This window comes from Mandrillus leucophaeus, unplaced genomic scaffold, assembly GCF_000951045.1.
Source record: "Mandrillus leucophaeus isolate KB7577 unplaced genomic scaffold, Mleu.le_1.0 Scaffold51, whole genome shotgun sequence".
Lineage (NCBI taxonomy): Eukaryota > Metazoa > Chordata > Mammalia > Primates > Cercopithecidae > Mandrillus > Mandrillus leucophaeus.
The window spans coordinates 245,397-262,991 of NW_012105475.1; the positions used below are offsets into that span (position 1 = coordinate 245,397).

Below are 17,595 nucleotides of genomic sequence, written 5' to 3' on the forward strand. Positions count from 1 at the left end.
AGGGGTGGAGGGTAGGGCTGGAGGTGAAGGTATGGTGGGGAGGGTAAGAGCTGAAGGTGTGGAGGGTAGGGATGGAGGTGAGTTGTGGAGGGTAGGGGTGAAGGTGAAGGTGTGGAGGGAAGGGGTGGAGGTGAAGGTATGGTGGGGAGGATAAGAGGTGAAGATGTGGAGGGCAGAGAGGAGATGTAGGTGTGGGAGGCAGGGGTTTAGGTGGAAGTGTGGTGAGGAGGGGCAGAGGCGAAGGTGCAGAGGTGATGAGATGATCACATTCTGGAGATATTCTGTAGGTAGAGCCACAGAATTTGCTGAAGAATCACGTGGTGCATGAGAAAAAGTTACTTTTTGATGTTTTTGTTGATTTGTATTTTCTTTGGCTTCAGACTCTGGGAGGATGGATTGATTGACTATTCTGGAAGACTCAGGGATGCCCTGATTTGGGGAGAACTTCAGGTGTTCACGTTTGGACATCATAGGTTTGATGTAGACTTTTAGTCAACAGAAAAGAAAATCCCGCACTTGTCCTTCAGACTCTTAGGTCTGGTGGCAGAATGACAGATGCATGGTCATAGGGATACATATGCCTGCGGTGGATGGAGGAGACCATTTTATGGGGCAGAGGGAACTTGGGCAAGACTTCTGAGTGAAGGTGGTGTTGGAGCGAGCTTTGACGTATAGGGTGAAAGAGTGCTTGGGGAAATGGGTGGACTGGGGGCTTCTAAACACAGAAGCAGCATAGCACGTTCAAGGGCACTGGAGACTTAGAAGCTCACGCAGCACCTGGAGCACTGCAGCTCATTGGGTCATTCATGACTGTTGAAGCTCGTGTGATGAGGCTTGGGAATCAGGAATAGCTGAGTACACCTGTGGTTGCCTTTACTGTTGTATGGAGGAGAAGTCAGTGATGGGGGACAACTGAAAATACTTCATTTCTTAGAAAGAAATAGCTTGTCGATTCCACAGCTGCTGGGACCCAGCTGGAGAGGAATGCCAGTAGAAAACAATAGAGCAGATGCTCATCTGTGGCCCTGTTTGGTTACTCTTTTATACTCTTTTTCCAACCAGTGTTTCTCAAGCTGTAAAAACGCTGGGTTCCTAGTCCCTAGTTGTGGTCAAGTATATCATAGACTGAATTTGGTGAATGGCCCTTGAAATCTCTTTGGACTCACTGCCGGTCCCACTCCTGTGTGACTCTGAAAAGCTCAACAGGGCTGCCTGGGTGAAAAGAATACAGTGAAGATACTATGAGAAGATAATTGGACAGATTTTCTTGACATTCAGGATTGAGTAAATAAGAGATTTGATTGTGAGGGCTTTCTAAAATGAAATTTCTTAGGTTCTAGAAGTTACCTGGGGAAAAGAAATTTTAAAAAAATCTGTTAGATGACCAAGTCCCCAGCTCAGGGTTGAGTGTTCAGCAAGTATTTGTGGAGTTGAATTGAAAGCCCTGGGTATGGTCTGGATAGGTGTCCAGATTGGAGTTGTCACTAAGGCTGAAACTGAAGGTAGCTGGGAATTATCATTAGCAGAGTTCTATTCGTTCCCCATTTCCTGTGCAGGCTTCTCTCTCTTTCTCTCCTATTCTCCTCAATGGCAAGCTTATTCCAATTAAAGGGAGGCACTTCTTTGGAAAGAAGAGGAAATAAGATGTTTTCAGCAATAATCGTTACTAATATATGTGGAGAATATCCTTACCACATATGATTACTTCATATTCTTCTCAGGAGAGACTGAGCATGACTGAGATGGAAAAATATCTCCGGCCGGGCGCGGTGGCTCAAGCCTGTAATCCCAGCACTTTGGGAGGCCGAGATGGGCGGATCACGAGGTCAGGAGATCGAGACCATCCTGGCTGACACGGTGAAACCCCGTCTCTACTAAAAGAAAAATACAAAAAACTAGCCGGGCGAGGTGGCGGGCGCCTGTAGTCCCAGCTACTCGGGAGGCTGAGGCAGGAGAATGGCAGAAACCCAGGAGGCGGAGCTTGCAGTGAGCTGAGATCCGGCCACTGCACTCCAGCCTGGACGACAGAGCGAGACTCCGTCTCAAAAAAAAAAAAAAAAAAAAGAAAAATATCTCCGTTGTGAAATACAGCTTGATATGAGTACTGCATCTTATTAAATTTAAGATCTTAAAATTCAAGAATGTAGTCAGCATATGCCTTCCAAATAAACCAGAAAAACAAAATGACGTATCCATCTATGGAACGAACGCAAAAAAGCATTAAGATTGCTGCACCATGTTGTCATAGTAATCAAAATATGCACGAATTGATAGCCTTGACTAGCGCCAATGGTCTTTTGTTTTCTCCTTGTCATTTCTGTCTTCAAATGCAGTTATTCAGTAGCTTTGGGGTGGAGACGGGCCAGTGGTTGGCAAACTTTAGTTTGTGGAAGAATCACCTGTGTGCTTATTAAAAGTGCAGATAATGAGAGCTTACCACTGTCATTCCGGGCTGCATTTTAGAATCCTACTGTAGCTTGTAAAAATTACCTGTGCCTGGAGCCTTCCATCAGAGACACTGTCCGAACTGGTGGGAGTGGAACCCAGGCGTGTGTGCTCTGGAGATTCTGTACACCTGAACTTAAGAATGTGTTTTTTCTCGGGCGGTCCAGATGCTTTTGCTCCAAGTGGTCTGAGTTTCATCCTCTGCAAACCTTAAATCTTAACTGGTTTTGGTCCATTTGCTGAATAGTGGCATCCAGTTACGTTAAAGTAGGATGAATACTTAGGTGTATTTCAGATGTATTAAATTATATTAGAATTATTTTTTCTATAAAAAACTAAGTTAAAACAGTAGAATGACCACCTAGCCAAAAGAGTGTTTAAAAAAGTAATAAATATAACTTTGACTACCATTCATCTGTAAGAAGAGATATTTTCTTGGTTTGTTTTCTCCTAATCACAAAAATAGTACTTTTGTAGAAAATCTAAAAAAGTGAGTCAACCATCCAGAGATGATCACTCTTTGACATTTTGACTTATCACTTAAGTCTGTGTTTTCCTGGTGGGTCTGGATGTTGAAAACCGTGGGCTTAATCTGCAGCCTCTCCAGGGTCGGTAGCTAGTGCTACCCTCTCCAGCTGTCTGGCCTCTGATGGTAGCTCACCTTTTCCCTCCTAAAGAACTACCTTCCTGCCTCAGGCAATAGTTTGATCTGTCTTCCTCTGTATCCTCCTTTTTCCTACTTTAGGTTGGAAACTCAAGTAGGGGCCCAGGAAGCTCTCATCTAGCCCCAAACTTGTGACGCTTTCCAGAACAGACATAGCTCCCTGGGAAAATGTGTTGGGACCAGTGTTGTCCACTCTTCTCAGTCTCTGTTTTGCTTCGAGCAGCACCCCTCCTTTTCAGCTTCTCCTCTTCTGGACCCAGTTCTTTGCCAAGGTCTACTTTAGAGGAGCAAACACCCCTTTCCATGCGTGTTTGAGGAACCCTCCAAACAGAAGAGTTTAAAATAAGGAATTAGTGTAGCTTCTTACCACATATAAAGCTTCCACTTAGACAGATTTACTTTGTGTTCATTTTAAATAGATGAGCTAAAGGATTTAAAACTAATTTCATTGTGAAAACTACAGTAATTAAAAAAATTATCAGTATACAAAGTGAAGCAGGGTTTGCTGTGATTAAACCTTAAAAAAATACCTAGACACAAAGAACCTATAAAAAAATTTAAAACAGGAACTGCATTTCAGCCTTTCAGCTTTTTCAGATTTATTTCTGAGTTAATCCCCTTTGAACTGGAAATATGTGGATTCAAAAATTGAAAGAGCTATTTATTGGCTTAGTTGCCCATTGGAGACAAAGAATTTAAAATGGAACATCACACCTGTAGCTGTTCTGTCGTTTTTGACCATTGTGTGGGACATTCAATTCCCGTAGTTAGCGTATCAGAAGGCAGCCCCAACCACAAGGTGGTCCTTTTATCTACTGAGCCACCTCAGAGGCAGGAGGCAGGAGGGAAGATGGCGGCTGAGCCAGCTGTCTCTTACAGCTTCCATAACAGAGTATTCAACGCACAAATGGGGAGCCCTTTCAGTGCTACAGGCCCACAGTGAACAGCCCTGGAGTAAGGAATCCTCTTATCAGCACCTTCAGAGAACTTGATGAGGCACTGCTTTCAGGCGACTCATTTGTGTGCCAGGGAGACCTTTGAAAGAACATTCTTTGTAGTCTCCATCCATTGCTGGTGAAGAGATAAAAGTGGATGCATTACAGTAAAAACAGAATTATTAAACACTTGGCCTCACATTTGTATTGAAGGATGAAAAAAAAAAAGCCAACAGTCTGTCAGACTCTCCAAGAATGCCAAAAGAGTCCTCCATTTCCTTCCTCTGTAAGAGTTGTGATAAATTCTGTTGTGAATGCTTAATTAATTGTGGGGCAACAAAGTCAATGATATAGAACTGTAGGGAAAACCAAATTCCATTAATTTGGCTTTGGGCTACAGAAATGGCCTAGAAAACGTTGAGATCGAAAGGAGTGGGTAACTGATCAAATTTAGCATATTCTATACGAGGGAGAGTTGAAAGCTATTAATTGGTGTTCATTTCTGTTCAGTGCCGTGTACCACAAAACAGCCAAGGGGCTTCAGGGGTCAGATTGAATTAGATCCCATTTCCCAAGACATCATTTGTAGACTTGTGACTTAGGACACATTTAGTTTAAATGAAACTGATACATTCAGTCATTCATTCATTTAAATATTTAATGACCCCCAGGCTGCTAATTTTTACTTTGTATGATTTTATAAGTATTAAATAGAAACAATAATAGAATACCTGGAATTTTTCTATGTATTTTATTTTCTGTAGTGATAGAAGTGATTTTTTTCCCCTGTTTCTTTATTGATTTGATCAAACATTATTCATGCTGTGTGAGTCTTTAGTACTCACCGCCTGGGACTCCTTTCAAAGGTAAGATACAAATATTTACAGGCTGCTTGCCTTCCTGGGTCCCCAGAACGTCCTACTCCCCCTCCTTTGTTTTTTTTCTTGTTCTCACCACACGTGCTTACAGTGACTAGTTTTGGGGACCTGCATGAAGCTTATCATTAGGAGCTAACCACAGAGATAAAAGCCTTGAGACGTGTGCAGTTACAGAAAATGTCCAGGGCAACTCCTTGTTCTGCTGTTCGTATGAATTTACAGGGCTCCTAGAAATAAGTACTGTACTGTACTGTTACATTCATGAGATGCAGAAACACAGACTGTTCATTCATTCATTATTTGTTTAGGGTCTATTTGTATGCAAAATTCTCCTGGACAGACAGGGAATTAGAAGCACAGATTATTTGTGCCCAGGTCATTTTGAGACAGCCATTTTTGTTGTTCTCTCTGTCCTTTGCCCTGTGGTATTGGCATCTACAAAGAAAAACCTGAACCGTGGATTCTTCGTCAAATATCCCCAGATAGCAGAGGGTATACTGCACCCTCACTAAGGTATGAAGTTGGAATTTTTGGCATGATCTTTTCCCTATTTTTAAAATGAGTGGTTCTGTGAAAGAGAGACCCATTTCAGAAAGAGTTGGAGAGCTCTTCTTTGGTGGTGGATGACTGTACAAAGAGTCTGACTCTGTTTTAATTTATGCACTCTCTGTGGTTCACACCTCCTTTCTCACAGATGCAGAGTCAGATGTTGGGTAATAGAAAAATATGCTCCTGAATTAAGGTGCCAAAGATATCTTTTTGCTAATAACTTCTTCTCTGAATAGAATTGGCGAAGAATATAGAGAAAATATGCTACCTTCTTTTCTCTCCTCTTTTGATTTTAGCAAAGGAATGCTTGGAAATTTTCAACAGGGTTGGACATTTATGTCTTGAAAGGTACTGACTTCTTATCAATTTGAGGTTTCCCACTAGTAACAGCTTCAAAATTGTAGCTGATTACAATGTAGGCTCAGTCTGTTTTAAAGCTTGAAGCCACCATAGTGGAAAGTTACGAGTTGTTGGGTCTGGAAAAGCAGACTCAGTGCCATTCATGTTTTCTCTAGAAACAACAGTGAGCGTTTATTTTTTGTTTCGCGGGAATAAATGTCAACCTGTGACAGAATGACAGAATCTTAAATATTCACACTAGATTTACGTTTTTTAGCAACGGAAGACACTGGTGTTGTAATGTTATATATATACACACAGTAAGTATTTAGCAGGGAAGATAGTCTGTAAAACAAAATATAATTTTTTTTTTGAGGCGGACTCTCACTCTGTCACCCAGGCTGTAGTGCACTGGCACGATCTCAGCTCACTGCAAGCTCCACCTCCTGGGTTCACATCATTCTCCTACCTCAGCCTCCCAAGTAACTGGGACTACAGGTGCCCGCCACCTCGCCCGGCTAATTTTTTTTGTATTTTTTTGGTAGAACCAGGGTTTCACTGTGTTAGCCAGGATGGTCTTGATCTCCTGACCTCGTGATCCACCTGCCTTGGCCTCCCAAAGTGCTGGGATTACAGGCATGAGCCACCGCGCCCGGCCAAAACAAAGTATAACTTTTTAAAAATTTGAATTAATATTTGACTTACAGTAAGTAAAAGGATAAGATGGCATATTGGCAACATGCAATTGCAGATGATCCCATAAAGCAATACCTTTGATAGATTGCCCATTTCTGAAAGAGGAATAGGAGGGGAGGAGTAGGTTTTATAGCATACCAATGTACATGACTTGTGTGGGAGAAACAGCTCTGTTATTGGTGGCAGAACTCAGATTTAGTTCTCGATGCTGTGTACCTTATCCTGTGACTTAGACGAGTTGTTCACTAACCTGGCTTAACCCCTGTCCTGTTGAGGTGAGCTGAGCGTGCAGAGAGCAGAAGGGAGGTGTTTAACACCCCCACCTGTGTCTTCCGAGTGACCAGCTTCCTTTATGTTCTCAGGCGTCATCCCCATTTAACTAAAAAGTAATCACACCATCACACACGGCTTACAGAGAATTATTTCTGTCAAACTCATGAAGATCCTGTGCATTTTAGACACATAGCTTTTCTTTTAGGGAACCATTAGGGAGGATATGATCAGATTTGTTTAAAGTTTAGTTAAGAAGCAAATATACAGTATTTAAATTATGCCTGGCACATTGAGGGCACAATGCGGTTTCTCCCTTACAAAGGGTGATTTATGGTTAACAGAAAATGGAGAAAATAGTTGCTATATTTAGTTTATTCACTCACTCCAGGATTCAGTTTACCATAAGTGCTGAATACTTTTGTTCTTATGTATATCATTGATGCTCTGAAATGTCCATTTTGATTTAATTTTTTTGCTTAAAACCTCAAAGATGCTGTTGTGGGGATGCCTTTGCTAAGGGAAATGATGTCATCAATTCTGAAGTCCATTTCTTTTTTTCCTTTTCTTTTTTTTTTTGAGATAGAGTCTCTCTCTTGTTGCCCAGGCAGGAGTACAGAGGCGCATTCTCAGCTCACTGCAACCTCCACCTCCCGGGTTCAAGCGATTCTCATTACTTAGCCTCCCAAGTAGCTGGGATTAGAGGTGTCCGCGACCACACCTGGGTGATATTTGTATTTTTAGTAGAGATGGGGTTTCACCATGTTGGCCAGGCTAGTCTTGAACTCCTTACCTCAGGTGATCCACCCACCTGGGCCTCCCAAAGTGCCGGGATTACAGGCGTGAGCCACCGCGCCTGGCCATCTGAGCTCCATTTTAATGATAGAGAGCACTGATGAACTATTTTAAGCACAGCTATCAGGAAGCTCAATTGAAATATTTGTGTTAACTCCTGGAAAAAAATTTTTTTAGCAGTTTTGTATCTTGTGAACAACTCTTTAAAGTATTTCTGCCATGTTTAGAACAATATGTGAAAATGCTTGTCAAGTGAAAAAGTGTATGTCGTGGGAAACACTGCCCTGTGCTTAGTGAGGTGGTTCTTTCTAAGTCCAACCCAGGGCAAGGCAGGATTCACGTGTAGACTAATAGCACTAACAGAATTCTTGTGTAGACCACATAGAAACTTTAAAAGCAAGTTTCTGATAACGATGGCATCAGTGATAGTCATGTAAAAATGTCATGGAGACTAAAATTCTCTGCCAGATTATGTCGAAACAAACGTGTAAGTGCAGTTTTCATTTATCCATTGGTTGGGTTCTCAGATGAAGTCTAGAAGCATATTCTCTACTCAAGAGGCCAAACTTCTACATGTTAATCTGTTTTAAATTTGCTTTTTCGGAAGACTGGAGCTGTCACTTAAACCACAGGAATATATCCGTTATAAATGAAGGCTGGTATTACTTTTCGCCTGAACTGGATGATTTTTAGAAGTATTGCTGATGATACCGGGTTCACGAATGATTTCCCACATTAAAGGTTATGGAGCATTCAGCCTAGAAGAATAATTGTCGAAACTTGACACGTGTTTGTTGGTAGTCTCCCTGCCTTAGGGCCTGTTGGAAACAATATTTTTGCCACTAGGGATCCCTGTGTTTTAAGACACCTAATATTTGTGGGAGCTTTTTCCTAACAAGCTTGGTGCATTTCTCATCTCTCACCAAAGCTGCGGTCAGAGCTTCTGATGGGTGCTGGACAGGCACCACCTGCCTGCCTTCCCTCACCTGCTGCCTTGCTCTGGCGTTTTCCCTCACCTGGACTGTTGCCATCGCCTCGTCACTGGGTCCCCTGCTCCTACCTTGCACCTGCACTCAGAAGCCAGAATGACCTTTTAAAAGCATCCGTAAGACCCTGTCATTCCTCACCTCAGAATGTTCCACTGCATTTAAAATAAAATCCAGCTCTGTAAACCCATGGGATCTGACCCCTCCTCACATCTGCTTTATCTTGTACCCCTCTTCCTCACACCCGTGCATTCCAGCTACCCTAGCCTTCTTTTCATTCCTTGCCCAAGCCTGGGCAGTCATCTTCTGTGTCACAGGCTTTATCGCCACTGTGTGTATCTGCATAGGGCAGATGCTGCTTGGTATTTCAACACTGGTTAAATGTTTCCTTCTTGGAGAAGCCTTCCCTAACCATCCAGTCTGGAGCAGCCAGCCATTTCCTTTAATTGGGTTATTTAAAAATGTCTGTCTCTAACTGACACTTTTTATTTCTTGTTTTCCTCCAGATAGAATGTCATCTCCACTAGAGCAGAGACCTTGTTCATCTTTATTTGATGTATCCCTGGGCCTCAGAACAGCTGTTCAGGAAATGTTCGTTAAAGGAATGTATTAATGAATGAAGCAATGATATAGCCAGTATTTCTAAGTTAATTCATAAGTTTCCAACATAAAGCAAAAAAGCCTTGTCTGTATGTACAGCCATGTCACTGCTGAATGTACACTTTCCTTTAAAACAGCAAAACAAACTCTCAGATCCTCAGAGTTTGAACCTCTTTTCTGAACCTCTGAAGTTCAGGGATCCTAGTCTGGGAACTTCCTTGCGTTTGACAAAGTGTTCACAGTGCAGAGATCTTAGAACAGAATTTGAATTGGTTCTTCTGCCACTCCCTCAGTAGACTTAATTTGCAAGTAGTTTTGCCCCCAGGGGAACCCTGCCTCTCCTATTAATACTGTCACTGAACTCTATTAGAGTTCTCTGCTAACATAGGTCCCCTTCCTCGAGTAGGGGCATCAGCTGCCTCCTTTGCTTATTAAAAGGTGTTTGGGTACATGTGGGATCAGCCAAAGATTCTTGGTATTTCAGAAGCATAGGCAATTTTATACGCTGGCATTTGGTAGCAGTTGGATTTGGAAATATGAACATATAGTGGTAAGGTGGATGCTTCCATAGTCACCATATCTAGATATATATTCTAAACTATATTTGTTGATTTTTCTGCTCACACATAGAAGATCTAAACATTTTTGAACTTAAAAGCTAAAAGCTTACTGCAGATGAACCAGATTTTCCCAATCTACTAAGTAAGCGTTTTTTTGAACTCTTTCAGGTTATCTGGGTACAGTATTGCTTCAGTGAACTAAATAAAACTTTAATAGACTCAAATAGTTAATGAAGGCTTCAGCCTGACCCACACAGTGGTGGGGAGAGGTCGGCTGCTCGCTAGAGTGCTGGCGGCTGCCTGCCCGCCGAGCTGATGCCCTTGGGCCTTGTCAGTAGGATCAGGTAGTATCTGTCTTCACTTAGCAACATTTCTTGAGATTTCTTGCAGTGAATATAACAGTGTCTGTGGTTCTCAGGAATCCTAGAAGTTTGGAATTTTACAACAGAAAGGGAAGCCACATTCTGTTGAGGTCACAGAGCAAACGGCAGAGTTGGGCCCAGAACCCATTTTTCCTGCCCTGTCACAGTACCTCCCTGCACTCTTACTTATCCCTGATTGCCCTTCTATCTTTCCGAAGTAGCCTGTGATGTTTGTGTCTAAAGTTTAAAACTAGTTATTTAACTTAAGATTGAAAGTTAGTGATTTTTTTTAATCAGACAAGGGTTCTTTCCTGTAAAAATCCTTTCTGTCCCCGCAGACTTGGTTAAAGCCCCTCTCCGGGCTGTGTTCGCACACCCTGGGCGTGGCGCTTGGCTGGCTTCTTGAGGTAACCTGTCTGAATGTGCATTCCTTGAAGCAGGGGACTGGGGCCCGTGGCCTTACTATTGTCTCATTTGGTTTTTGTTTTAAGTTTCCAATGCCGATTTGTAAATGTGCAATGCTGTTATGAAATCTTTGTCTCCATATTGGTGAGTGTTTGTAATCCTTTGTAGATTTATAGTGGCCGTTGTGAAAGTAACTTTTGAATTATTATGTCTTCACAAAAATTCTGACTTTCTGCCTCTTACCTAATCTTAAAAAGTCGGTCAACTCCACAGGAGTTGGTGTATTGGCCTTCAAGATTTGAACTTAGCATGGCCAAAAAGCTTGTTTTTCACAAACCGTCAGAATTGTCCCCGCATCTCAACCCTTTATTTCAACTTTTTGAAGATAAGTGATGACCAGTCCTGAATTTAACCATTTTGTACTTTGAGGAGTAACTTGTCCCTGCTGCCCCTTCAGGGCCTGTGTGGTCTCTGAGTTTGGCCTAGCTTTGAGCTGAAACAATGGAGAAGCCCAGCTAATGCTTTCTGAGATTCCCATGGCTGCCAGATGAACCGAGCAACGAGATGATGAGATGACGTCTCCTTAGCGAGGGTCAGGCGGCCTTGCGGGACCTGCCTGTGTCTGGCTCACTCTCAGTCCCTTCTCCACCTCTCATCACTCTCACGCACCCCTTCCTTCCTGCCACAGCAGACCATGTAACCTCACGCAAGTAAGTGCATGTGATCCTCTGTGCTGTTCTGCTTTTGCTTGATCGGAATCCTCTGCCTAGAACTTCTTCCATTCTTTCTTTTACTCTTTCTCTCTTTTTTTTTTTGGAACGGGGATGGAGTTTCACTCTTGTCACCCAGGCTGGAGTGCAATGGCATAATCTCGGCTCACTGCAACCTCTGCCTCCCAGGTTCAAGAGATTCTCCTGCCTCAGCCTCCCGAGTAGGTGGGATTACAGGTGCCCACCACATACATGGCTAATTTTGTATTTTTAGCAGAGACGGGGTTTCACCATGTTGGCCAGGCAGGTCTCGAACTTCTGACCTCAGAGGATCCACCCAACTTCGCCTGCTAAAGTGTTGGGATTATAGGCATGAGCCACTGCACCCAGCCTCTTCTACTGTTTCTTTACACACAACTCAGGAGGTGAAATTGCCAAGAGTGAGGTGGATTGGAGTTAGGCATAGAGAGGGAAGTGCTGTCCCAATCCCAGCATGAGCCTCTGGACAGATGGAGGCCACCTGCTGCAATGGGGAGGACAGGAGTCAAGCAGATTGGGGGGTTGGCAGCAGGCAGGGGGTGGTGCAGAGATCAAAGGTTTGGATGGAAAAATGTTCAGTTTAGGTGCTCCTGAGATAGCCAGGTAAAAAAGTGAGAAGAAGAGATGTATTTTTGGATCTGAAGCTCAGCGAGAGGTCACAAAATTTGGAATTGTCATCATATTTGAAATGAAGTGGATGAGCTCTCCAAGAAAGAGGATTTGAAGAGTGAGACGGATTCATAAAGAATTGCGACGTTTAGAAATAGAATATGAGAAATGGGATATGCAGAGACAGGCGGAAATAAGGAAGAGTAGCCAGAAGAGATAGAAGGAAACCAAGAGGGTATCAAACCTGGAGAACTGAAAGATGAGAAGGGATGCCACCTAGGCTTAATTGGCTTGTAGGGAGGTCATGGTCACCTTAGCAAGGTTACTAGAATTATGAGAAATATACTGAAGGGTGAGTGAGTGGGAGGATGTGGTGACAGCAGGAGAAGAAAATTCCTTCCAGAAGCTTGGCACCGCAGAAAAGTAGAGAGGTAGGGCCCTACTAGAGGGAGTAGGAGGGTGGAATGTGAGACCATTTGGTCGTTTGGTTTCTTTTGGGAATTTTCTTTTTGGATGGATGATACTAGGGCATTTTTTTTTTCATGCAATTAGAAAAAATTCAGTAGAAGGGCCAAAGAATATTACTGTCTTCTAGCTTGCTAGCAACTGATGGTTTTTAGCAGACTGGTGGATAGTACTCAGTAGTCACAAATACTTACGCTAAGTAGGACCTACTTCTATAAATTTACATTTGGAATATAAAAGAAAAAAAGGTTGGTGTTCAAAAGTTTGTTCATTTGAGTCCTATATCCTCGTTAGACAGGTAAATGGTATGGAGAGGTTTTCTTTTATGAAGTGCTTTGTTATTCTGTAGGAATCCTGTCTTACACATAAATGACAGAAATTTATATTAAGCATTTTCCTTCACTAAATCTTTAGTTTGTGTCTTTTAATAAAATGCCACTGAATTTTCATGTCAGCAAGAGAGGTAGGTAAATTTGAATACAGAAACTAATTTAGCAGTCATTTAGTTAGGAGATGGAGATTTTAGAGCTGCCACTTCTAAAAGTGGAAAAGATGAGGATTAACTGACTTTTTTTTCTTACTTCTGTGGAATAAAAAATTAGAACTGAAAAGGATCAAAGCCCAAAATGCATGACAATGGCCGTCTTTTTATAGGTGAATTAGATTGGAGATTGTGAAGATGATTTCATTCACACCTGCACAGGCATCCTTTGAAGCTCATTACTTTTTCTTTTGGTGTTCATTTAATAAATATATTCCTGAGAGAGGCATATTGAAGTATGATTTACATTTCTTTAAAAAAAATTAAGGACTCCTCTTGCCATCTGCCTAGCATACTTATGAATGTCCTTACCCCAACTTTTAGGATTTAGAGTTTCTAGGAATCCAAACCTTTAAAGCCTGAGCAAAACACAATTGTAAGGTAAATTTAGTATAAAGAAAGGACAGTTTCAGTAAAAACTAAGCATAAATACATTTTGTATCACTTTCTATTTGGGATTTCAAGTGATGATATTTGCTTCCAGTAACCCAAATAATTGGCAGATAGTTTGGTGCAAAGTGAACCTATCAGAAGAGACGGGAACTTTGGAAAACAGTAGTCTTTAGTTAGTTGGAAAGGGAAGGCTGTGATTTTAAATGGCAAGCACCATCCTAGAAAGCAAGGAATAAGTATAAGAAAAAGAAGAACCAATGCAGTGTAAATATCTTGAAAATCTAGTTTAAAATAAATGTTTTGGCATTTGGGTTTAAGAGTGAAGGGGCACACTATAAACTTACTAAAATAATGAGTTGAAGTTAGTCGTATTTTATTGTCTTGTCTTGTCTTGTATTTATTTTTTTGAGACAGAGTCTCTCTGTGTCACCCAGGCTGGAGCACAGTGGTGCGATCTCGGCTCACTGCAACTTCTGCCTCGTAGGTTCAAGAAATTCTTGTGCCTCAGTCTCCCAAGTAGCTGGGATTACAGGCAAGCACCACCACGCCTGGTTAATTTTTGTATTTTTAGTAGAGACAGGGTTTCACCATGTTGTTCAGGCTGGTTCTGAACTCCTTACCTCAAGTGATCCGCCCGCCTGGGCCTCCCAAAGTGCTGGGATTACAGGTGTGAGCCACTGCGCCCAGCCAGACATATTGTATTTAGATGTTTATAATAGTTTCCCATTACAAATCAGGTTATTGCTTGCTTACACTGGTATATGGGTAGGGAAGAGGAAACAAGTTTTGAAATAGAATTTGCTGATCTAGGCCATCCATACTGGTTTATTTGTAGGAATAATAAGAGCTTATGTCCTTTGAGAAATGTGGAATTAGATATTGATTCTAGTGAGATTCCAGCATTAAAAAACTGTTCATTTCAAAGTTTTATTACTTTATCTGTCAGTAGCCTTGACAGTTTTATTTTATTAAAATTGGCCAAAACGGCAATGATTTACATTTATTATATTATGCCTTTAGTGCTGGAAAATTAATATACCTAGGAAATACGTGACAAGGGCATAGTAGATTATTTTGAGGTATGAGCTGCTGTGATTTCTGTGATATACAGCAGGTAAGGTGTTATATGGTATAGTCATAGATGATAATGGTACATTATTTTGTTCTTTAGATAGTTGGTAGGTGGTTGTTGGACTCTATTTTACATTTTTATTTAGCGTGTGTACTGCTGGCTCTCTGCTTTGGAGATGGTCCTGGATTTAAGACAAAAGCAGATGCAAAATGGTTTCCCGACTAGGATGATAACACTAAAATCATGGGATATTCATTTTCTCAGGAAATAGAATGAGCAATTTCCTGAGCAAATGAATGCAAGCTAAAGTTGTTGATTTCTGCCTCACGTCACAGTCCAGAGTAGGTGGGTCGTGGTCCAGGAGGTCATCCAGAGATCCATGCTGGAGCGGGTGGCTCTGTCATTCCCCTGAATGTGACATGTCCAGGATTGGGTTTAAGACCTGCATATCCAGCCAGTGGGAAAGGGAAACCTAGGGCAAGTCGCTTTGTCTTTCTGAAGATGACCTAAACATTGAGTGCATTTTTTTCTTTTCTGTTGTCTCCTTGGTCCAGTCTTCATCCACAGCCACAGCTCATTGTAGTCTCAAGCTGGGTGAAGGGCACCTGCTAACTCTGAAAGCTTAGTTACCAAAAGAAGATGGAGAACATGGATTCCAGAGAGCATATTTCCAGCACAGACTAGGAGCTCCTTGAGATGGGGGGTAGTGGTTACAACAGATGCATCTCTTTTCTAAACCACAAGCAGTGCTTGGCTTATATTTGGTACTCAGTAAGTGTTTGGTGCGTTGAATTGACTATTAAAGCTAATTCTTTCCCTTCCAAAAGATGGAATTTGATCAAAGGCTCCAAATTCTGCAGCGCCCCACGACCTTTCCTCCTCCTCCACTGTTTTCTCTATATATTTAGGCCATTTTCCAGGATAAGCATACAAAAGAGAATATAATATTTACTTTTAAGATTTGCTTGAAAATCTGAAATGTATTATAACAGGAAAAAAGAAAGTCTGTTCATTTTATTTGCATCACTACCTTTCTCTGTATTTGGACTTGATATTTACATATGCTTTGGGCAACTAAGGACATGCCAAATTGATACATCTCTTTTATTCAACAGAACGAATATCTGGTGATTGTGAAAGTAATCCTAAATAGAAAACACAGATATAGCATTTAGTTTATAACCTAGATTGGTATTTGTGATGTTCCCTTTTTCTTCAAATTATTAAATATATTTATATATATATTGTGAAGATGGGAACTAAGAAGTTACTAGTTTTATTTTTGCACAATTCTATATTATACCAATTATATAATTTGCTTAAAGCACTACACCAGTCCTTTGCTTATATTTTTACTATAAAATTAGAATTAGGAAAGGAAATTATATGACAATAATGAAATATTTGTACTTGAGATACTTATTCCATATACTTAAGATAAGAAATTGCTTAAAATGACATGGTATCTATTTGGCATAATAGCAGCTCTCTTGCTACTTAGAGCAAAAATCTGCTTTTAAAACATAGTGGCATATCTTATTAGTAGGAGAAAAATGTAATAGCAAGAAATAAGTTACTTAGGTATTATCATGTTCAGTGTCCTCATTTGGCACGTGTGGAAACCGAGGCACGAAATCCTGAAACATCTTGACTTGCAATCTTTGGGAAGATGGTCATATTTTAGAAGGTCTTTTTAAAGGATGTATCAGCAGATTATTATATATTAAGATCTGTTGTTTGAGTTCCTTATGAGATATGAGATAAACTTACCCTTCAACACTCAAGGGAAATAGGGGGAAGCCAGGAAGAAGATGAGAGTTAACTTGGAGGGGAGGGAGAGGTGATCCTGCCTGTGCCCCTCCAGCTATGGCCAGTGGAACAGATCCTGAGTCCCTGAAGAAGCTGCTGTTGTAGCTCGGTTGCTAACTCAAAGAGGGATAACTGGATTAGGAGAAAGCACATGGGAAAGGCATTTGTTCCTTGAAGTGTCTGTAGATTCGGGGGGTTAGGAGGGCCCCTGTGTAGAGATAGGGAGGGGGAGGGAAATGAGAAAGAATGTGTGCTTCCATTATTAAATCATTCAAGCGATTGAAATATATATGCAGGTGATACAGCAAATTTTTTTAATTGAATATAAGATACTTCATTATTATGACATTTCTTTAATGTCATTTCACATTAAATGTTGTGGCAAAAATCTAATAGGAATAAAGCCTGTGATCATTACAAATCAACTTTTCCTCCTAGATAAATGTTAGTTTTGAGCCCCTGGTGGGCACCCATCTCAGTGGTGAAGTTGACAAGTCATCTGTCGGGTGTGTGGAATAGGATAGGGTTTGGTAGCATCTCCCTCTCTCCTTGTGGTTCTCTTGAGCCGTGCACAGTGAGCATCCTAGTTTTCTTGCAGAGGGAAGGTAGCTGCACGGAGTGACCTGATCTTCCCTTTTTTTTCTGCTTGCAGAACAATCAACCATGACGACCGAATCTGGATCAGACTCGGAATCCAAGCCGGACCAGGAGGCCGAGCCCCAGGAGGCGGCGGGGGCGCAAGGGCGCGCGGGGGCGCCCGTGCCGGAGCCGCCCAGCGAGGAGCAGCAGCAGGCCCTGGAGCAGTTCGCCTCTGCTGCAGCGCACAGCACCCCTGTGCGGAGGGAGGTGAGCCCAGGCCAGAAAACTAATGACTCCGTGTTTGCTGAGCTGCTCCAGGATCATCTTTAACCTTGGTCTCTCAGCCCTAGAGGCAGCTATGAGGGGTCATCCGTTGTTCCCATTCTAGCCCCAGGCAGATGAAAATGTATGCTATTTTAAGGCTTTCAGTGAATGACATTCCACAACCTTGCCTGGTAACTCCTTCTTTTAATTAAAACACTGAAACTCACTGAAGTCCAGGCTGGAGATTATTGGTCCTATCTGGATTTAGAGGAAAGATAGACAGCAAACTGACAGCTTTAATTATGCTTGTGGTTGTTTTTTCTTTCAAGCCTAAGGGCTAGAGTGAGTTTGCATTTCCCCAGGCATCGCCCTGACCCTAATGTTGCAGATCTGCTTTTATTATTATTATCATCATCATCATCATTATTATACTTTAAGTTCTGGGATACATGTGCAGAACGTGCAGGTTTGTTACATAGGTATACACGTGCCGTGGTGGTTTGCTGCACCCATTAACCCATCACCTACATTAAGTATTTCTCCTAATGCTATCCCTCCCCTAGCCCTCCAGCTCCCGACAGGCCCCAGTGTGTGATGTTCCTCTCCCTATGTCCGTGTGTTCTCATTGTT

General features: G+C 41.8%; 1 protein-coding gene across 2 annotated transcripts in view; it reads left to right on the forward strand.

The window, feature by feature from the left end:
* The window catches only part of EPB41L3 (erythrocyte membrane protein band 4.1-like 3), a 245,057-nt gene that overhangs the window by 128,686 nt on the left and 98,776 nt on the right, over positions 1-17,595 (forward strand). For both annotated transcript variants that reach the window (XM_011996312.1, XM_011996313.1), the window contains exon 2: positions 16,775-16,968. In XM_011996312.1, the coding sequence (XP_011851702.1) occupies positions 16,786-16,968 (183 nt within the window). In that variant the 5' untranslated portion in view covers positions 16,775-16,785. The remainder of the gene's footprint in view (positions 1-16,774; positions 16,969-17,595) is intronic.